At 41.5% G+C, this 23,148-nt stretch overlaps 1 protein-coding gene across 7 annotated transcripts in view; it reads right to left on the minus strand.

The window, feature by feature from the left end:
* The window catches only part of LOC133617401 (diacylglycerol kinase zeta-like), a 301,272-nt gene that overhangs the window by 71,434 nt on the left and 206,690 nt on the right, over positions 1–23,148 (minus strand). For all 7 annotated transcript variants that reach the window (XM_061977350.2, XM_061977363.2, XM_061977357.2 and 4 more), the window contains 3 exons: positions 15,107–15,173; positions 13,824–13,864; positions 13,622–13,752 (listed from right to left, as the gene is read on the minus strand). In XM_061977350.2, coding sequence (XP_061833334.1) covers positions 13,622–13,752; positions 13,824–13,864; positions 15,107–15,173 — 239 coding nt within the window. The remainder of the gene's footprint in view (positions 1–13,621; positions 13,753–13,823; positions 13,865–15,106; positions 15,174–23,148) is intronic.

Here is a 23,148-nt window from a genome sequence, read left to right on the forward strand (position 1 = left end):
CCAAAGTGATGGTGCTGCTCATCGGTGCAGATTTTTTTCGTGCTTTCGGGCTTCATGTGGATGTGTGAAACAGGCGCTTGGTGGATGCGATTACGCTCTGCTCATACAAGTGCAGTCTCAGCGCGACAGACTCCATCAGGCTTTCCAGCATGCTACCCATTGCGGACATCTTTCATCACCTCCTCACGGAGTTCTCCATCCTAGCGCAGCCCACGTTCTCGTCAGCTACCGCCAAGCATAGTGTAGAGCACCACATTGCCACCACGGCCCCCCTGTGCATGCACAAGCCCGGCGCCTGGACCTTTCAAAGCTCTCCATCGCTAGAGCTGAATTTGAGACCATGGAACGCCTCAGGATCATTCGCCACTCAGACAGCTCGTGGGCGTTGCCCCACCCCATGGTGGAGAAGCCTGGAGGTGATTACCGCAGGCTAAACGATGCGACTACCCCGGACCGTTATCCAGTCCCCCACATACAGGATTTTCCCGCCAACCTGGCTGGGAAAACAGTTTTTTCTAAGGTACAACTCATCCGAGGCTATCATCAGGTGCCGGTAAACCCCTCTGATATCCCAGTCCCAGAGACAGCGATCATCACCCCATTTGTCCAGTTCAAATTTTTACGGATGCTATTTGGCCTTAAGAGCGCCGCACAGACTTTCTAGCGGCTGATGGACTCTGTTTTACATGACTTGCCGTTTCTGTTTTTCTACTTGGATGACATCCTGGTAGCGAGCACCTCTAAGGCCGAGCATATGACCTACTCTTAAAGGGGCTTCTCCCAAGCATATGGTGGACTGGTCTAACGTGCGGCACACTGCTTTTGTGGAGGTCAAGTCTGCTCTAACTAACGCTACCCTGCTGGCGCACCCATTACCTGTTGCTCCAATTGGAATCACGAAGGACGCTTTAGACTATGCTGTAGGTGCAGTGCATGAACAGTGGTTGGGTGGCACTTGGCAACCTTTGGATTTCTTTAGCAGGCAGTTGCGACCCTGCGAGCGGAAATATAGCACGTTTGACCGTGAGCTCCTCTGTCTCTCTCTGGCCATACGTCATTTCCGTTCGCTGCTTGAAGGAAGGCATTTCACAGCTTTTGTGGACCACAAACCCCTCACTTTAGCGATGGCCAAGACGGCCGAACTGTGGTCGGCTCGGCAACAGAGGCACCTCTACTGCGTCTCCGAGTTTACAACGGACATCCAGCATTTTGCTGGTAAGAACAATGTTGTTGCTGACTGCCTCTCCCGAGCCGCCACGGGCGCTGTCCATGTGGGGCTCGATTTTGCACAGATGGCAGTTGACCAAGCCAACTACCAGGACATCCAAGCTCTGAAGGCTTCAGCCACAGGGCTACAGTTGTCTAAAGTTCAATTTGGGAACACAGATATTACGCTCCTTTGTGACATCACTACAGGTTAGCCACGGCCCTTTGTTGCCCGCCATTTGGAGATGGTGGGTGTTCGACTCGATCCACGGCCTTTCCCACTCTTGGAGGAAACCATCCCAGTGGCTGGTAGCTGCAAAATTTGTCTGGCGTGGACTGAAAAAGGAGGTTAGGGACTGGGCTGCCACATGTGCCACATGCGTGGCATGCCAGCGCTCGAAAGTGCACCACCCGCTGGCCGGAGACAGTACCGCTGACTAAAAGACAGCGGTTGGGTAGACAAACTCCCTCGGGTGAGGCTGGGGCTTCGGACTGCCACCAACAAAGACCTGCAGTCTTCCTCGGCAGAGTTGGTGTATGGCCAGCCTTTGCGAGTGCCATGTGACTTTATTCCTAACACTACGTCACCTTGGTCTATCGATGAGCAGCGAGCTGTTTTCCTCGATGACGCCAAGGTTTTTGCCCCCATCCCCACTTCCCAAAACGGCCTTACGCTGTCTCATGTTCCCGCTCCTTTACTAAGGGCGGCATTTGTTTTAATTCACCACGACACTTACCGAGGCCCCCTTCAGCCTACTTACGATGGGCCATTTCACGTCCTGGAGAGCGCAGACAAGCATTACGTACAGGATGTCGGGGGTCAGTCTGAACGAATCACGGCTTAAAGCAGCGTACTTGGATCTTAGTCAGCCGGTTACCACTGCCTGGGCCCCGTAATAAGGTTTTGCATCCTTCTCCGCAGGCCCCCGGGACCTTCAACAGTGAAGATGCAAAGCCGGTGCCCCCTGCAGACTCCCCTCCCCGCTGCTTGTACCAGTCCGGGGCACCCAGTCTGGTTGGCCCGTCCGTGCCCCTGTCCATTGACTGTTTTGTTTTTTTGTAATGGCGAATTCTGGGGGGGCATGTGCGCGGTTGCTTTAAGGACATAATTCACTACACCTGTTTACTTGACTTTGTCGTCATTATTCACTGCCATTGTTCTATTGTGCACAAAACAATGTTGTTCTTGTTTACCATTCATATATGCAGTTAAGAGTGAGTAATCCGGTGCAGCCACTTTAAGTGACCGTCCAGAGTTTTACCCAAAGTTGGGGGTTTGTTGTGACCGCCATTTTGAGTCGCTTTATGTAAAACAGAAACTTCTGCACTTTGTTTGAATAAATGCCGCACACGTTTGTGTGTCAAAGATAATCTAAGTTGTCTTGCTTTCGCGTTACAAGTTCAACAATATTTAATTATGTGTGGGAATGAAAAGAAATAAGCCTTGTGGGGTTTTCTGTACTTAGCATAATTCATCCATTACGTACAGCCCTAATCAAAGAACAAACAAAGCTGTACAAAAAATATTCTACTGAAATGTGTATTTATCAATTTACACGCCGCAAAAAGGCATGAAAGCAAAACAAAAACATTGTTGGTGAGAAAACTGAAAATAATCTAATCAAATAAAATGTTTATCAAATTATCTACTACACCAAATTAGAATTGTATCTGTATGTGTCTGTAATAACACATGTGGGTGGCTATTTTTGCACATATCTAAAAAAAAGGGATTTTATATGGGGGCAGGGCAATCTTAGAAGAATTGATGCACATATGTGCCCGCAGGCAGACACACATACACGTACACACATTTAATTTTCCTCAAAGCATAACGTTGCTCCTTTCTCTCCAGCATAGTAAAAATGTAAATAATGCAAACACTATGCACACAAACAGACCTAAACACATAGGGGATTAGAATTATGCAAGCTCTCTTCATGCAGGCTTCACCCTCTAACAGGCTCAACACTCCCAACTGCCATCTATCAGGGTGAGCCAATTTGATCCCACAGCACCAACGACACCATTTTCTCTATACGGACGCCATCATGCAACTCTCTTATACAGCCTCCAAGAACCTCATGCTGGTTGCCTTTGTGTTCAATGTGAGGCTCAAAACGGACACAACTAATTAGACACAGCCATTACATCACCAGTAACTGAAAATGTGGAACATGCAGTATCCAAGCATGTGTATGTGTTAAGGGCCGCGTTAATCACACGTTCAGCGGTCCGAACTCAGAGCCGTAAAAGGGCTCAGATAATTAGGGCAGAATATACACTATATTTCCAAAAGTATTTGGCCACCCATCCAAATGATCAAAATCAGTGTCCTAATCACTTGGCCCGGCCACAGGTGTATAACATCAATCACTTAGGCATGGAGACTGTTTACAAACATTTGTGAAAGAAAGGGCCGCTCTCAGGAGCTCAGTGATTTCCAGCGTGCAACTGTCATAGGATCCCACCTGTGCAACAAATCTTGTTGTGAAATGTCCTCGCTACTAAATATTCCAAAGAGAAATGTCGGCTTTATAATAAGAAAATGGAAGAGTTTGGGAACAACAGCAACTCAGCCACGAAGTGGTAGGTCACGTAAACTGACAGAGGGGTCAGCGGCTGCTGAAGCGCATAGTGCAAAGAGGTCGCCGATTTTCTGCACTGTCAGTTGCTACAGAGCTCCAAACTTCATGTGACCTTCCAATTAGCCCACGTACAGTACACAGAGAACTTCATGGAATGGGTTTCCATGGCCGATCACCTGTGTCTAAGCCATACATCACCAAGTCCAATGCAAAGCGTCAAATGCAGCGGTGTAAAGCACGTCGCCACTGGACTCTAGAGCAGTGGAGACGTATCTCTGGAGTGATGAATTACGCTTTTCCATCTGGCAATCTGATGGACGAGTCTGGGTTTGGAGGTTGCCAAGAGAACAGTACATTTCGGACTGCATTGTGCCGAGTGTGAAATTTGGTAGAGGAGGAATTATGGTGTGGGGTTGTTTTTCAGAAGTTGGGCTAGGTGCTACAGGTTACCAAAACATTTTGGACAATTCCATGCTCCCAACCTTATGGGAACAGTTTGGAGCGGGCCCCTTCCTCTTCCAACAGGACTGTGCACCAGTGCACCAAGCAAGGTCCATAAAGACATGGATGACAGAGTCTAGTGTGGATGAACTTGACTGGCCTGCACAGACTCCTGACCTGAACCCGATAGAACACCTTTGGGATGAATTAGAACGGAGACTGAGAGCCAGGTCTTCTCGACCAACATCAGTGTGTGACCTCACCAATGCGCTTTTGGAAGAATGGTTAAAAATTCCTATAAACACACTCTGCAACCTTGTGGACAGCCTTCTCAGAAGAGTTGAAGCTGTAATAGCTGCAAAAGGTGGACCGACATCATATTGAACCTTATGGATTAGGAAAAAGGGATGGCACTTTAAGTTCATATGTGAGTCAAGGCAGGTGGCCAAATACTTTTGGCAATATAGTGTATTTAACTTTGACCCCAGTCAAAAACTATTGCCTTTCCGGCAATAGTTAGAGATGCTACCTCAGTAAACGCATTTAGATTCATACACATAATAGATCCTGTTTAGACCAGTTGACCTGCTGTTTTTTTTTTGCTATGCCCCTCCCCACTTCTCCTGTATGGAGAAGATACCAGTTTGTAATGCATACTTTCTGGAGAGGTACCAGTGGGGATGGGAATTGATAACATTTTTAAGATAACGATTACACTTTCGATTCTGCTTAACGATTCCGTTCTTTGTCGATTCTCATTTGGACAAAAGGATAGCAAACAAGTGATTAGCATCAACTTTGTTTAGTATACAACAGGCCTATTCAACTAGCGGCACACGGGGCACCAGTGTTAATTTTGTTCACTAAAAATGATTCGTTATCATCAATAACAGAGCCTTCTCTGTTGCGGGTCCCAAACTCTGGAACGATCTCCCTCTCCATGTGAGACAGGCGCCTTCTTTGGCTGTTTTTGAGACCCTTCTTAAAACCCATTTTTATTCACTGGTTTTTAACCCAGCATGAGACTTTAAACTGTTTTTAACTTTTTTTTTACTTTTTTAACTGTTTTTAACTTTTTAACTGCTTTTTATCTAACAAATTGTTTCTAGGGTAATTTGTATTTGCTTTTCAATGTGTATTTTACTTCTGTTTTAAATGTTATTTTTTTAGTCTGTCCTTTGCCTCTATTTCTTTATGGTGTACAGCCCTTTGTTCTTCAACTGTGCTTGTTTTTAAAGGGCTTTATAAATAAAGTTGGTATGGTATGGTATAGTATCAATAATTTTCCCTTGACGAAATTAGAACAATAACAAATTAAAACAAAAGCATGTTGACGAAAACAATGACAAAATGAATTGACAATTTAGTCAACGAATAAAAACTAGACGAAAAGATTGACAAATCCATCCATTTTCTACCGCTTATTCCCTTTGGGGTCGCGGGGGGTGCTGGAGCCTGTCTCAGCTTTTGTCTGTGGGTGGGAGAAAATAGCCAATCACTGTTGCATGTGGGAGAGGGGCGGGTGGAAAAGCACAAAGGGTATACAATCAGAACGTGGGTCTTTAATGTACACTGTTTTGATTTTTCACCCCGGAAAACAAGACGCAATACAAAATGTATCATACACTGGGAAGAAAGAGAAAAGAATACATATGGACGCACTTCCTCTATGCCGGGGTAGAAAACAAAACAACATGAATATAAATGCCATGATGTTTTAATTGATGACTCCCTCACTTTTAAACATTTTATTGATAAACTGATGAAGAAACTAAATCTTAAATTGGGGTTTTTCTTCCGTAATAAAATGTTTTTCTTTTGGTATAAAAAAGTGCTTTGTTTCTGCCACATTTTTATCTGTACTAGATTATGGTGATCTTTTTTATATCAATGCTACTCGTTCCTGTCTTCAAATAGTCGACTCTGTTTACCATGCTTCTTTGAGGTTCATCACAAACTGTAGAGCCATGACACGACTTGTACTCTCGGGTGGGATAGCCTTCTCTGTCCACTAGGACTATCACTGTCACTGGTTACATCTGTACATTGATTACACATAGAAGTACACACTCCTATGCTCTGAGATCCAACGATCAGCTGTTGATCGCACTGAGCTGGGGAAAAAAGCTTTTGTCTATACAGCTCCTTGTGCTTGGAACATGCTACAAAGAGACTGGAATCTGACTGAATTTTTATCCTTAAATGCTTTTAAATCTAAACTGAGTGTGAAATGTGAATGTAATTGTAAATGTAACTTTGCTGCCTCTTGACCAGGACTCCCTTGAAAAAGAGGTTTTTAATCTCAGTGGGATTTTTTTCCTGGTTAAATAAAGGTTAATACAACAATTTAAAAAATACTTACTTTAAAACAAACTACTTTTGTAGTAAACCACCATGATGCCGCAATTTTACCCGCCAAAATAATAAGCAAGATACCTGCTCTTTAATGATGTCCTCACCACACCGTTCAGCTATTAATTGCACAACTTGACAACCCAAAAGAGCGTATTTGTCATTTTTTAAACTTTCATGCACTGTACACTAGCGTTGAGTGTTGTTGTTTTTTCTTTTTCTTTTTAAACAAACTATAGATCAGTGATATTTTTTTCTTGTCACAATTGTCTAAATAAATGGTTGACCTACATGATCAAATGTAAATGTTACATTTTACTGATGGAACAGAAAATAGTTGCAATGTAATCGAACATAATACTTAAAATATGATTTCTTAAAGTTATGCACTCCGAATTGCAAAGAATTCATGTATACAACTTTGTGTATATAAATATTGTAACACCGTATTATAGTAGTTGTCATTACATTCTTAATATTAAGTTTTGAGCGTCAAATAAATGTTTGTTCCACCAATTCCATTATTTCCTGTTAAATAAATATTAATATTTTAATACAAGTGTACGCTCTGTGCATAATTTTATTTTACACCCCGCTCAGAGCAAGTCAGTTCGTGTTTCCCCCATGCACCTCTACCCAGCTCCTTTGCTTAACAAAATGGCGGACGATCTGCTCAACCACTTTTTTATCCACAGCTGGTGACGTCTCTGTGTTGTCAACTTGTCTACATGGAAGATGCCTCTACTACCCTCTGTTAGCTTTTGGCTTGATGTAACAAGTCACTCGGCATCCATTGCAGCGGTCACCCTGGAAGTGGGTCCCCACATCTGCGTTCCCTTTTCACGGTTTCTTCTTTTTCCCTGTTCGGGCTTTAGAAATTTTCCTTGCCTGTGGGTTCAGATTAGGACTGGCCAATATATTGATTTTGATTTGACTTTTGATTTTTTGACGATTTAAAAGATAGCTTTTTTTTTCTCCTCTTGCTGCAGCAAGTCTCCAGGAGCTTCCGGAGCTTCCACCCTTCTCATTCACACACCTAGCAAAACATGGCTAATGCTATCAACAATTGAGAGAGATAAGTGTTTTCCAGAGAAAAGAAAAGTGTCAGTAATTTGGTTTTGCGGTAACAGGCGTGGAACAACTGACTGCATCTGCAAAGTTTGTTTAAAAAAGGCCACAGCACAACAAACGTATTCCTGCATTTCTTGCCGTGTGCGGGAAGTGCAACTCTTTACAAGGCAACAACAAACTCACTCCTGCTAAAAAGATGCTTACTGTTGTGGAATCATGGACACAAGGCACCATGTATGATGAGAAAGAAACACAATGTACAGAGCTATTACTAAAGCAGCAATCGCTCTGCACATCGCCAAGATGTGGTGCAAGTACAATGGAAAAGCCTGTGCTTATCCATTTCCTAAAATTATAGTCCTCTAAACGTTTTACTTGATTATTTATTTGCATACAGGTGGTCTGACGTGCTCAAATGGGGGGGAGACAGTCTTGTAGGCTCGCATCAGATAACAGTAAACCCAGTCCAAGGTAGGGTTGTTAACGATAAACCAATGCGATCGGATCTCCGGTTCGAGAAGAGGCGGGTTTGGCTATGTCGGTTACAGCCCCCTCAATTGATAAGATTTAGCTATGAATCCTTAGGTTAACTGAGTGTAGACACATAAACCGGTTGTCGTGCCGAACTAGAAATCAGTTGACGATTTTTGTCTTTAAAATGACACAAGAGCCAGGGTTGTTGGTGAAAAAGTCACGCGCCATTTACGTTATTAATGGAGACGAGAATAGGCGTAGATATATTGACTGGGTGTCGCGAGAGACTAGTAATCACTGAACAGTTTATATTTAAAACAACACAGGAGTCGCGGCCACCCACCAAATAATTACCCAGAAGATACACAACTTCAACAAAACAACCTTCTATTTTTAACATTTGTGACCTGTGTGCCATCTCCAAAGGAAGCCCAAAAGAATACTATGGGCCTGTATGACTTAATTGCTGAATTTGTACAATCATGTTACTTCTCAACTAAACAAAGTTAATGCTTATCGCCTGTTTGAACCACCTTTTTCCAAATGAGAATCGAAATGAGAATCGCTAAAAAACCAAAGTAGAATCGGAATATACAAATCGTATTAATTCCCATCCCTAGATATAAGTATTAGGCCCTACCAAACCCGCAGACCAGTTGCAGTGTGTGCCGATGAAGCACCAAAAGTCGTTTTTCCCCTACAGCAATAATCTTGATAAGATAAAGACCACTGACAGTAGTCAATCACCTAATGCTTTTCAGTTCTATGCAAGATCAAACCTTGTGGGCTCAGGATGATTCTGAGAATGCTGAGAGATCAGCCCAAAATTACATGCCGAGAGATCAGCCCAAAATTACCACTAAAACAACTTCAACATTTTGTATACACACTTCAAGTCTTTATACAATGTAGCATATGTGGGACCAAGTCATTGTTTTGCAAGTCACAAGTAAGTCTCAAGTCTTTGCCCTCAAGTCTCGAGTCAAGTCCCGAGTCAAGACAGGCAAGTCCCGAGTCAAGTCCAAAGTCAAGACTGGAAAGTCTCAAGTCAAGTCCCAAGTCCTGCATTTTGAGTTTCGAGTCCTTTCAAGTCCTTTCAACCACAGACTAATATATTTAAACAGATTGTGTATGCTTTTAAAACGCTGTATTTATTTATTTAAACAAGTGCATTTGAAATTGCAGGAAAAAAATAATGCTGACATTGCACTTCATAATAGCACTATTAACCAGTCATTTTAAACATTTAACTCATTCCTTTACAGAATAAACACATTTGAAAAAACAAGTGCAACTGTACTTATTTGTACAAAAGTGTTAACATTGTATTTCCATGGCATATTGCATTGTAACTAGTTCCACAGCAGTTTCTATCCTGTTCTTACCTTATCTCATTGATCTCATCTCATACTGTATGTGTTGATGTGTGCGTACTAGAGATGCGCGGATAGGCAATTATTTCATCCGCAACCGCATCAGAAAGTCGTCAACCATCCGCCATCCACCCGATGTAACATTTGACCAGAACCGCATCCGCCCGCACCCGCCCGTTGTTATATATCTAATATAGACGATGCAAGGCATTAGTGAGGTTATAAAGCTTTTGCCTGTTAAAGAAAGGAGACTGATCCAATGCAGCACAGACATTCGCGTGCCACGCTGTCACGGCCCAGACGCACACCAGTGCGCAATCATATGGGAGCCGCGCTGAGCGCACCTCCAAGCGCGTCTCGCTGCCGGCGACGGCCGGGTATGGGCCCGAGGCTCCAGCGCCATCCATTTTCAGGGCTAGTTGATTCGGCAGGTGGGTTGTTACACACTCCTTAGCGGGTTACGACTTACATGGCCACCGTCCTGCTGTCTATATCTACCAGGGTGAGCCCCACCCCTTTCGTGAGCGCACTGCGCGCGGAGTGACCCCTGTTACGCGCCCCCGGCAACAGGGGTGGCGGGCAGGTAAGCTGCGCGGGCGGAGCGCGCGGAGTGACCCCTGTTACGAGCCCCCGGCCACGGGGGTGTCGGGCAGGTAAGCTGCTTACCTGCTGCGCGTGACGCCGGCCGCGGCGAAGGCGGACGAGGCGGGGTGTCGGTGCGGTGGTGACCCTGGACGTGCGTCGGGCCCTTCTCGCGGATCGCCTCAGCTACGGCTCCCGGTGGGTCCCTCTCGGGGGAAGGGGCCTCGGTCCCGGACCCCGGCGAGGCATCCCTTCTCCGCTCCGTAAAAGTGTCCATCTCTTCTTTTTTTTTTCTTCTGTTGTGGCATATGCTGCAGGTGCCTGCTCGTTTTTCGTATGTGGGTAACAACATTTAACTATGTATATATATTTCCGAATTGGTTTAACTGCCACCCGCCTGAATCTATTTAAAATCTATTTTTTATTTTTTTCAACCGCCCGACCCGACCCGCGGATAAAATCTAATTTTTTTAAATTTCATCCGCCCGATCCGCGGATAATCCGCGGACTCCGCGGTTGTGCCCGCAAACCGCGCATCTCTAGTGCGTACACATGAAAAACACAACAAATACATGAACATAATAATGAACAGAGTTGTACTTTTTAGATGTCAGGGCCCTATGCAATATGTACACACATTCTTAATATAGTATACATTTTAACTGACCTTTATTTGACTATGTTTGTCTTTTTGTAGGTGGCTAAAATACGCGGTGCTGCTGACCGCCGTCTAACGTTACGTTACTGTGTGTGATACATTGACTAATGTAGCGTTATGTGTAGGTACCTCATGCAACCCTGCTTAAAAAAAATCACTTGACAAAAAGTATGACTAAGGTAGCGAACTGCAGTGGACGCAACAGATTGCCGTGTTTGCAATGACGTTATAACCATAGACATCTTAAGTAAGTAAGTAGACGCAGCATTGGCTGCTGTGACGCGAGCAATTTGGCCGCCATCTTGAAGTGGTGATGAGGAGCCGGCGAGCAGCCTAAACTGACAGTTGACAGGTAGAAAACAAAGATGCCGGGCTGGTGTCAGCGTTTTCCTGCTCAAATGAGCGGACTGTTGAAAATAGGAATCGGGGGATTACTTTTCACAAGTAAGATTTAACATTAACGTACTATTGGTTGTATTTTATGAAAATAATATTACCACAGAGTTGAGAAGGAGCAAAGATCTTCAATATTTGTATGTGAAAATCACAAATAAATCTTCTGGGGCAGGATGACGCCCCTACAGGGGTTTGGTTTACAAACTTTCAGCCCCACCTAAAACAAAATTCACCAGCCGCCACTGATTATGATGCATTCTCATTTTAGGCAAAATACAAGACAATACTTTCTTAACAGTATAATTGTAACCAGGAATAAGTCTTCAAGTAACAATATTCAAATACTAACATTGTTGGGTAAGACAGCATTTGGTTTTATTCTGAATCCAGTGAAACAGATTGGTGGTTTTAGTTGATATAAAGACTTTCAGGTGTTTATATATGTTTAAGTATTTGGCAGACGCTTTTATCCAAAGCGACATACATAAAAAATACATATATAACAATCACTGTAAACATTATCATTTAAGGGAAGAATGTAATACAAAAATCAATACAAAGTGTCAAGACAGAATAAACTCTCTGCTGCTGCAGCAACAGCAGCAGAGAAAGTCTATAGGTCCCTAAGATGTATAGATATGTAATGTATTCATACATTTTTTATGTAGCATGTATATATAATCTAATCATATTGTTTCTTCAACTTAAAAATAGTTGACCGTTTTTTTCCCCCTTCTCTGGGATTATATTCTCAGTTGTGATCTCGGACGTCCGGTATAAGAATATTCGTATAAGAATATTATATTACTGTTAAGCAAACTATGAATAATAAAACACGCCAAAACATGTGTCCGTTATAATAGCGTATGACACAAAGACGCGTGAAAATCAGTGGTATTCAGTGAGATAAGATTCATTAAATGCGCTGACAGTTCATTGCTCCTGCCATATGAATTGCACTGAGTGGAGCGGATCCCCACTCCAAGATGGCGGCCCCGCGTCTCTTCATGCGCCAGTAGGCAGTAGCGCTCGATACTGCGTCTACTTATAAGATGTCTATGGTTATAGCGTTAGCAGTGAGTTTACAGACTCACTGATTTAACTACACAGCAAATAAAAGTCACGTTACTTAGCCAATAAACGTTAGCTTACATTCAAAACTTACCCTTCTTTGTGCATCTTCAAATGTCGAACGAAGTTGGAACTGCGTGATTTGCATACGGCAATTTGTTTTTTGTTGACCAAGTCGTAGTTTTTATACCCGAACGAAACCAACTTTGGCATAATTTTTTCTCACTGGCGCGTTGTTTGACAACACTTCTTCATTGGTTGTCCTGCAATTTGATTGGATGAATGCTGTGGGATGAAAACAACGTAGATCTAATTTGATTGCCTGTTGTACTGAGAGCATACCAGCTGACAGGAACAACACGCTGTTAGACACAGACGTATGGAGCGCTCCCAAATAACTTTTTAATTTTGGGGTTTTGGGGAAAGTAGTAAGTCTTGTCAAGTCAAAAGGCTCAAGTCCAAGTGAAGTCACAAGTCATTGATGTTAAAGTCTAAGTCGAGTTGCAAGTCTCTTTAAATTTTGTCAAGTCGAGTCTAAAGTCATCAAATTCATGACTCGAGTCCACACCTCTGCAATGTAGTAACAAACACATTCATAACAATATGTAACATGTTCAATATTTACCGAATTTTGGTCATTTTTAACATTGCCAGAACAAATTTTTTGCCACATGTATTTCCATTTAAACTTCACAACCTTATCTTTTTGAATCTGAATTAATGGAGGATGAACTATTGCTTCTAGAAGCCAGTACGAAGGAAGAATGGGACGGTGGAGCAGACGGAAGCTGAGAGAGTGAGGTGAAAGTGAACCGAAGCTGCAAAATGTGGAACTTGAAGACAAGCTATTTCGACATAAATGGCGTGCTTACCCATGATTAATAATACCGTAGCACGCCAATATGTCAGTACGCTAGAAAAATAGTTCCTCAGTGTTCGCTCTTACAATAACAATGTCGCTACAGTTTGGTTAATATGCAAGTTATGGAACATAAATTAAGTATTGCTGATGGTTTTTGAATGCATTTTTAAATTGATTTAGTGGTAGAATTGATTGCTCCCATTAGCTGCATTGCTAGTCACCAAGAACAAGCCGATTTTTATGTTAGAAAGCAAAAAAAAACAAAAAACTTTTGTCTTCTTCTCTCTCATAATGATTGTGAATGACAAGGCTACATTTTAAAAGTGCAGTTCCCCTTTAAAAAAAACTGCTATAAAGACTGTAGTGAGGAGATGATGAATGGGGAGAATCTTTGATGAGAATTTTAGATTGTTCTTGTCTTTGCGGGTGCCGGGTGGAACTTACGAAATCAGCAGGGACTCAAATAGTAATTTCCCTTTAGTGCAAGATAGGCTGAGTCATGCCACACCAAATATGTACGCAGTTTAAAGGACAATATTCTACCTACCCGTAGTTCGCCAAGTTGGATAAAGGATGAACCAAATCAGGTACGGCAGTTGGAGACGTTCTCATAATCAGTTCAGTGTCCAAGATAAAAAGTTCCTCATGTGAGATTTCTGATACATAGTTGAGATGTTCCTGATGAAACAAGAGTTTTAACGCAGGGGAAAATTTATACCGCATGTCAGTACAGATAGAAATACACTTACCTGTGCTCTGTCTATTCTGTAAAATCGATCAGCTGTTGTTGCTGTTAAGGCAAAGGTAGAATTTTAAACTTTTCTACTGCTGCAAAGCACTATTGAACAAATAATGTTACTCTATGCAGGCACTGAATGTTCTGGATTTTTAATCACTGAATTCTAAAATGGTCCGATACGCTGCAACTACAGATTATATTATTTCAAGTAGTTTATAGATAATTCTAAACTAGTTTTCAATAAAATGGAACTCTGTATATTTATGATTTAGAATCTGCAGGCCCACACATTTGTGGAGTTTTGGCCAAAAAAATTTATTTCATTATTTTTGTTTCTAAGAGGCCGTTTTTTCTACAGAAAAGACAGCCCACTCACCCAAGTTGATTATCATGTATAATATTTAACAGTAAAGCATTAAATGTACAGCATAATAAAACAGCATCCAGTACAGTATACAGTACATGAACAGAGTAAACAGTAAAGACAGGATGAACTACAAATATATTGGGGCAGATGCAGGTCCGAAGCAAACTGCAAGCGTGGGATTTTTTTCGAAGGAAGTAGTAGTGAAACTATCACGCTGGTGGCTATTTATTGCTACCACGCACATTCCTCATAGCTAACATTAGCATTATCATTTGGATTTGAGCATCGAAAGTCACTTACTAGCCCAGGTTACTTTTAATTTTTTTTTTCTTTATCTGTGGTGTTCACAAATTTTATTATATTTTGACTGCATCTGTTTTGGCTCAAATTCCACAAGGAATCTTTAAGCATGCTTATGTGAAAGTATACATTTCTAAAATTGTGTTCAATGCTATCACCCCTCCAACTAAGACTCTGCTCAAACAAGGTTCATATATTTATCATGTACAATGAAAAATATCTTATTTAATTGTGCTGTTGTTTTGGGTTGGAGTTACAGCACAAACATTTAAAAATGAACTTTTATCAGAGAACATTAAAATTTGCAACCATCTAGTTCCAAACAGGCGTTAAAATAGAAACACCTAAATGTAATAATGACTGTTTTGATAGAAGTCCAATATGTTTGCGAATGTTTTGCATGCCAGCAGTGTTTATCAGTGTCAGGAGACACCCTTTCCTCGAAGCAATTGTTGGCATAAAAATCAACTCGCTTTTTTAACATTTTTGGGGGGGGGCTAAGGATGGAATGCCCCCCCCAAATTTGCTCAAATTGATCCTTATGCATACATTTGGGTCCTGTAATCACTCCAACTATAATTCATACTCTCAATGGAAAAGTTTGATAATTGTGTTGTCTAACTTACAATCAAGGAAACACCACTTTGGGAACATTTGCTGCGAGGAAAGATTCTTCATCTTGGCAGCGTCCTCCTAAAGACACATTTTAAAAAAAGGTTAAAGCATGATATCAGAAGTTTAAGAATGATAACATAATAAAAAAATGCCCCTGCATTAATATACTTTCAGCAATATAAAATATGGGTAAAATTCCACTTTTGCAAAGAATATTAGAAACACAATTTAAAATTTTGTTGAACTGTAGATCAAGACGATCAAGAAGAAGATCACATAAAACAAACTTGCTCCCTCTTCTGCTTCCCTGTAGGGCATTTAGACTGTAAGTTACAAACGGAGTGTGCTGTGTTCAGAGACAAGTAATGTATGAACTTCTGCTTTGTACTACAATAGTGTTGGACTACTCTGATAATGATCAAAACATTGCTGCCAGTCCAAATAGCATAGACTAAAAGAAACATGAATTTAGCTACAGACACCAAAAACTCTGGATATTCTATACATTTTTTCCCCTGTGTTTATTAATACTTTCAACTTAATGTTCACTAATAATTTGCTGACTTAAGGTGGCCAAGCATTATTTATTGCACAAGGCACATCAACTAGCAACTTTCTATTTGGGAATAAATGGAGGTTGGAACAACAAGGTTTTTTTTTATCAATTGTGGACACTGCACCAATCTTACGCCAAGTCAACAAAGCACATTCAGTATGGACTGGTTGGGTAAACTGCCATGCTCCAGTACCTCAGTAAGCATGTTGAGCTGGTTAAATATTCTACAAACAGTACAGAAAATGTATTGTACCTCCTGTATCTGAGATAAAATGTATTATCGACATAATTTCGATAATTAGAAATTATCCTCAACTGGTATTTAGACTTAGACTTACTTTTTATTGTCATTCAAATTTGAACTTTACAGTACAGATAAGAACGAAATTTCGTTACATCAGCTCTTGGTAGTGCAGAATAAAAAAGCAATAAGGTGCATATATAAATAAATAAATAGGTTACTGTATAGATAAATATATTGCACTTTTTCATATGCATCCACGTTTATGGATGGATGTTATATTGTCTTTTTTATTCCAGCAAGTTAATCCATTTTGGGGGAAGTTGAGGGGATAATTATGATGCGTTCAAGAGTCGGCTGGAGGGAAGAAGCTGTTACAGAACCTGGAGGTTCTGGTTCGGAGGCTGCGGAACTTCTTTCTAGAGTCCAGCAGTGAAAACAGTCCTTGGTGGGGGTGGGAGGAGTCTTTGCAGATTTTCTGAGACCTGGTCAGGCAGCGGCTTTTTGCGATCTCCTGGATAGGAGGAAGAGGAGTCCTGATGATCTTTTCCGCCGTCCTCACCACTTTCTGGAGAGACTTCCAGTCTGAGGCATTGCAGGCTCCAGTCCAGACAGAGATGCTGTTGGTCAGTAGGCTCTCTATAGTGCCTCTGTAGAATGTGGTGAGAATGGGGGGAGGGAGCTTCGCTCTTTTCATCTGACACAAAAAGTGCATGCGCTGCTGAGCTCTTTTTACAAGTGTGTAGGGACCAGGTCATATTGTCAGTTATCTGCACCCCAAGGAACTTGGTGCTGCTTACCATCTCCACCGCTGTGCTGTTGATGAAGAGTGGAGTGTGGCTGGACTGGTGCTTCCTGAAGTCAACGTAGATCTCCTTGGTCTTGTCGACGTTCAGGACCAGGTTGTTGGTTCTGCACCAGTCAACCAGATGTTTCACCTCCTCCCTGTAGTCCATGTCGATGTTGTCACGGATGAGGCCCACTACTTTTGCGTCGTCCGCATACTTCACAATGTGGTTAGTAGTGCACCTGGCGCAGCAGTCATGGGTCATCAACGTAAACAGCAGCGGACTCAGGATGCAGCCCTGCGGGGAGCGGTGCTCAGGGAGATGGCACTGGAGGTGTTGTCGCCCACTCTCACAGACCGTGGTCTGTCTGTGAGGAAGTCAAGCAGCCAGTTGCATAGGGGGGTACTGAATCCAAGGGGGGCCAGTTTGCTCACCAAGTGCTGCGGGATGATGGTGTTGAATGCCGAGCTGAAGTCCAGAAACAACATCCGCACGTGTGTGTCCTTTCCTTCCAGATGTTCTAAGCTCAGGTGGAGTGCAGAGGACATAGCGTCCTCTGTGGAGCGGTTAGGGCGATAAGCAAACTGGTATGGGTCGAATGTGGGGGGAAGTCTGGAGACAATGTATTCCTTTACCAGCCTCTCAAAGCACTTCATTACAGGTGTTTTTTGGGATAAGGTAAACATCTGTTCAGTATTTTAACATAAAAGTGTTTGATTGTGAGGCATTAAAAGCCACAAAATGCAACAGGTCCATCAGACCAACAAACACTGGCTGAGTAACAACAATATGAACACCACACAAGGGTTAAAATAATTTGTGGTAGCTTACCATGCTTAACAGTGACAATAACACATCATCACAACAAATAATTTTCAAAAATGCCAATATAAGAGTATTCATGAGGAGTATGTGTTTAGAAAGAGATCTAAAAGAGAATAATTCTCTGAGCATTTAAGGTTTTGGATGGGTTAAGCCGCTAATGAACTGTGCAAGATTAAAAGAGTCACAGGTTGATCTCAAACAATCAGAGAGAGACAACAACCAGTCCCAATTCAAAATAAGAAGAAACTTATTGGCTCGGAGTCATGCTCAGATATTGACAAGGAGATGCCAGAGCCTTGAGACCCTCTTAAAATCATTACATTCTCCTGTTTCATCCACTTGGCCTTCCCGTGAAACATACAGGTATATACAAACCCTGTTTCCATATGAGCTGGGAAATTGTGTTAGATGTAAATATTAACGGAATACAATGATTTGCAAATCATTTTCAACCCATATTCAGTTGAATATGTTACAAAGACAACATATTTGATGTTCAAACTTATAAACATTTTTTTTTGTTGCAAATAATCATTAACTTTAGAATTTGATGCCAGCAACACAAGACAAAGAAGTTGGGAAATGTGGCAATAAATACTGATAAAGTTGAGGAATGCTCATCAAACACTTATTTGGAACATCCCACAGGGGTGCAGGCTAATTGGGAACAGGTGGGTGCCATGATTGGGTATAAAAACAGCTTCCCAAAAAAATGCTCAGTCTTTCACAAGAAAGGATGGGGCGAGGTACACCCCTTTGTCCACAACTGCGTGAGCAATTAGTCAAACAGTTTAAGAACAACGCTTCTCAAAGTACAATTGCAAGAAATTTAGGGATTTCAACATCTACGGTACATAATATCATCAAAAGGTTCAGAGAATCTAGAGAAATCACTCCACGTAAGCGGCATGGCCGGAAACCAAAATTGAATGACCTTGACCTTCGATCCCTCAGACGGCACCCTATCAAAAACTGACATCAATCTCTAAAGGATATCACCACATGGGCTCAGGAACACTTCAGAAAACCACTGTCACAAATATACAGTTCGTCGCTACATCTGTAAGTGCAAGTTAAAGCTCTACTATGCAAAGCGAAAGCCATTTATCAACAACATCCAGAAACGCTGGCGGCTTCTCTGGGCCCGAGATCATCTAAGATGGACTCATGCAAAGTGGAAAAGTGTTCTGTGGTCTGACGAGTCCACATTTCAAATTGTTTTTGGAAATATTCGACATTGTGTCATCCGGACCAAAAGGGGAAGCGAACCATCCAGACTGTTATCGACGCAAAGTTCAAAAGCCAGCATCTGTGATGGTATGGGGGTGCATTAGTGCCCAAGGCATGGGTAACTTACACATCTGTGAAGGCACCATTAATGCTGAAAGGTACATACAGGTTTTGGAACAACATATGCTGCCATCTAAGCGCCGTCTTTTTCATGGACGCCCCTGCTTATTTCAGCAAGACAATGCCAAGCCACATTCAGCACGTGTTACAACAGCGTGGCTTCGTAAAAAAAGAGTGCGGGTACTTTCCTGGCCCGCCTGCAGTCCAGACCTGTCTCCCATCGAAAATGTGTGGCGCATTATGAAGCGTAAAATACGACAGCGGAGACCCCGGACTGTTGAGTGACTGAAGCTCTACATAAATCAAGAATGGGAAAGAATTCCACTTTCAAAGCTTCAACAATTAGTTTCCTCAGTTCCAAATCATTTATTGAGTGTTGTTAAAAGAAAAGGTGATGTAACACAGTGGTGAACATGCCCTTTCCCAACTACTTTGGCCCGTGTTGCAGCCATGAAATTCTAAGTTAATTATTACAAAAAAAAAAATAAAGTTTATGAGTTTGAACATCAAATATCTTGTCTTTGTAGTGCATTCAATTGAATATGGGTTGAAAAGGATTTGCAAATCATTGTATTCCGTTTATATTTACATCTAACACAATTTCTCAACTCATATGGAAACGGGGTTTGTAGACAAGTGGTTAAAAAGAAAGCAGTGTGACGGGCCACCATTTGTTCAGTAGAGATCAAAAACGCTTCTAGAAGCTGGAACTATCAATAAATAAAATACAATAATAAAAACAATAAATGTAATACTATTTCACACTGTTCATACACTTGCTTTTTTTTTTTTGCATTGGTGCACTTGCCGGGAAAAAAAGTCGTAGACTGGGGTTGTCCTAAGTGCTGCCTGAGGTATATTGTCAACATTTTTAGTGGCTTTTGTATTTTTTTCGCTTACAGAATGACTGAAAAATGACCCTGAAAACCAAACGTACATAAGGCTACACTCAAACGAGCACGTCAACTAATGGAAGTTACAAAAGTGAGTAACTAAACTTTAAAGGGAACTGTATAATGTTCCGTCCAATTTATCATGCATCTGAGCAAACGCAAAAACTTCCTGAGCTTCAGTGGAGGACATGTGAGCAACATCAGAAGTGCACGCTACTGCCATACGAGCAGCACACCTGTCCCAAACCTGACATAATAAGTTAAATGTCTCATTATTATAATCAAATGACAGCAGTCTATGCATCCATTTTCTACCGCTTGTCCCTCTCGGGGTAACGGGGGTGCTAGAGCCTATCCCAGCTGCACTTGGGCGGAAGGCGGGGTACACCCTGGGCAAGTCACGGCCTCATCGCAGAGCCAACTCAGATACACAAACACTTCATTATGTTATTTTTTTAATATTGGTGATTTGGCCCACTGACAATGAAAATAAAAACATTTTGTTTTTCATGAGCTATGTACAAGTATTGTATGTCTGGGTGGGGGTCCTACTTTGGAAATGATTTATAAGCCTTTAAGAGATCACATTTATTGCACAATGAGATGTATGCATGGGATAAAGTGTACACTCTTGTAATTTTATGTCTGTAAAATACATCTTTTTATTAGCATTTATGAAATCTAGTAGCAGCATTTAAGGATAAATATCTTTTAATTAACATTCTTAATAAATGACAGTGGAATTCGCACTAGAGATGTCCGATAATGGCTTTTTTGCCGATATCCGATATTCCGATATTGTCCAACTCTCAATTACCGATTCCGATATCAACCGACACCGATATATACAGTCGTGGAATTAACACATTATTATGCCTAATTTTGTTGTGATGCCCCGCTGGATGCATTAAACAATGTAACAAGGTTTTCCAAAATAAATCAACTCAAGTAATGGGAAAAAATGCCAACATGGCACTGCCATATTTATTATTGAAGTCACAAAGTGCATTATTTTTTTTAACATGCCTCAAAACAGCAGCGTGGAATTTGGGACATGCTCTCCCTGAGAGAGCATGAAAAGGTTGAGGTGGGCGGGGTTGAGGTGTGTGTGTGACTGTGTGTGGGAGGGGGGGGGGTAGCGGGGGGTTTATATTGTAGTGTCCCGGAAGAGTTAGTGCTGCCAGGGGTTCTGGGTATTTGTTCTGTTGTGTTTATGTTGTGTTACGGTGCGGATGTTCTCCCGAAATGTGTTTGTCATTCTTGTTTGGTGTGGGTTCACAGTCTGGCGCATATTTGTAACAGTGTTAAAGTTGTTTATACGGCCACCCTCAGTGTGACCTGTATGACTGTTGTTCAAGTATGCATTGCATTAACTTGTGTGTGTAAAAAGCCGTAGATATTATGTGACTGGGCCGGTACGCAAAGGAAGTGCCTTTAAGGTTTATTATTTATTGTGCTTGATGTCCATGAGCTGAAATATTGCGCTTGATGACACTCTCTTTGGGCTGAAGCTGCAGCATGCGGCGCCATGCTGCTTTGTTGTGAGGAGGGAAAAGGCGACGCTATGGGACCGTTCAAGGTTTTGCGGCTTGGAAGTGCAACGGTCGCATTTGACAATGTTATTATATTCTCCGCTGAAGCCAGTACACTGTGAAGCAGAGCTTCAGCCTCCGTTAGGCTACTTGTTGGGCAGACATTATTGTTCGTGAACAACGTGGCTGGAAAGGGCTGAGCATTTTTGTTGACCGTAAGGCCTTTCCGTTTAACTAAAATGCCTTCTGTTTTAACTGAAATGCCTTCCGTTTAAAGTGAAATCCTCTCTTGCACACTACTGAAATCCGTTAATACACACTCTAAAATTCTGTAATACATACTACTTTAACACTCACATAAACTAAAAATGTTTTCTCTCACACACAGTTAATTGTAGTAGTGTGTGAATGTGATTCAGTAGTGTATGTAAGAGTGTTTAAGTATTGTGAGTGAAAGAAAAAAATGACCGTTTATTTGAGAGCGTTATAGTAGTGTATGTAAGAGGTAATTCTGAATAATGTCCCGAACAGTCCCTCATAAGGGAACGTTGGTACTATATATACTCTTGACACTAGTTCGTAATAGCGTGTTTATTTGCTTATGTTTATTCTTTGCACTGTATCATATAAAACTGTGTTGTCAAGTTTTGTTCAATGATCGTTCCTCTCAATTGGAGGTAATTGTATCATAATAGGGAGTGAAACTGTATCATAGTAGGGAGTGAAACTGTATTGTATTTGTAGTAAATCACACCATTTTGGATCAGTGTAGCTTGATACTTATTGTGACTCAATCGTATCATTGGAATGTATCAAAATACTGGTATGTGAAATATCTGTTATATTTAATTAAGGAGCTTCATACTATATGTATCATTATTTTGTATCATTAGTGATAGATACTGGCTTTATGATGGCTGTTAAAGTGACTGCACACGTCCCATCAATCGAATGCACTTCAACAATCAACGAGATGAGTTAAAAGCAAATGTTCTGCTTCTCTAATCATAAACAGAACCAACCACCATCATCACGCACGACACAGCAGGAGATCAAGCAGTGCCGCGCCCAACTGGTTGCTATGCAACAGAATGATTCACAGCAACTCTCAAGCGGTATTCATATAAAATAATGAACTTCAAACAAAACACAGGATTATATTAAAATTTAAATGAATACAGTTGCTAAGTAGGTCATTGTGAAGTAAAAATGCCCCTCACAATGCAATGCAAATAGATGTGTTATTTTTGTGTTGGTTGTGCTTTCAGCCATAGAAATAGTAAGAGATAGTAGCACTGCATGATTTCTGCATATAATATACCTGATGATGGCCTAGCACTCTGTTTATAGCAGAACTATCACATTCCTCATTTTGCAAAAGTCACCATGAGACTGCATTGTAGCATCACAAGATTCCCGGTGGCAAAAATCCCTTCTGGTCACCAAGATGAAAGACAGACAAAAAATAATTTTGTTCTATCCTCTCCCACAGTGTTTCTTCGATGCTATGGGGGTGTGTGATTGCGGGTTGGGGGGAGGTTGAGGGGGATTATTCAGGGAGGTTTGTTATTTAAAAAAACTTAGCTGAGAATGGAAAATAATCATTATTAAACATGAAAAATACAAAGCCATGATGAGTTTGGTCTCTTTTTTTTTTTTTTTTTTTTTTTTTAACAAAGTAGGATGTTTTTTTCACCATTCAACTTACCAGTGCAACAAAGTTGTTGTGCAATATGCTCAGTGAATTTTGGTAGGTTGCATTGGGAGACTTGTGTAACTACAGTATATTTGTTTCGAAACCAAAACTGTGAAATTACCAACAAGCATGTTTTTTAAACTGCTCAGTGGAAGTTGTTATGGGCAATAAC

The sequence above is a fragment of the Nerophis lumbriciformis genome, linkage group LG01 (genome assembly GCF_033978685.3).
Source record: "Nerophis lumbriciformis linkage group LG01, RoL_Nlum_v2.1, whole genome shotgun sequence".
NCBI lineage: Eukaryota > Metazoa > Chordata > Actinopteri > Syngnathiformes > Syngnathidae > Nerophis > Nerophis lumbriciformis.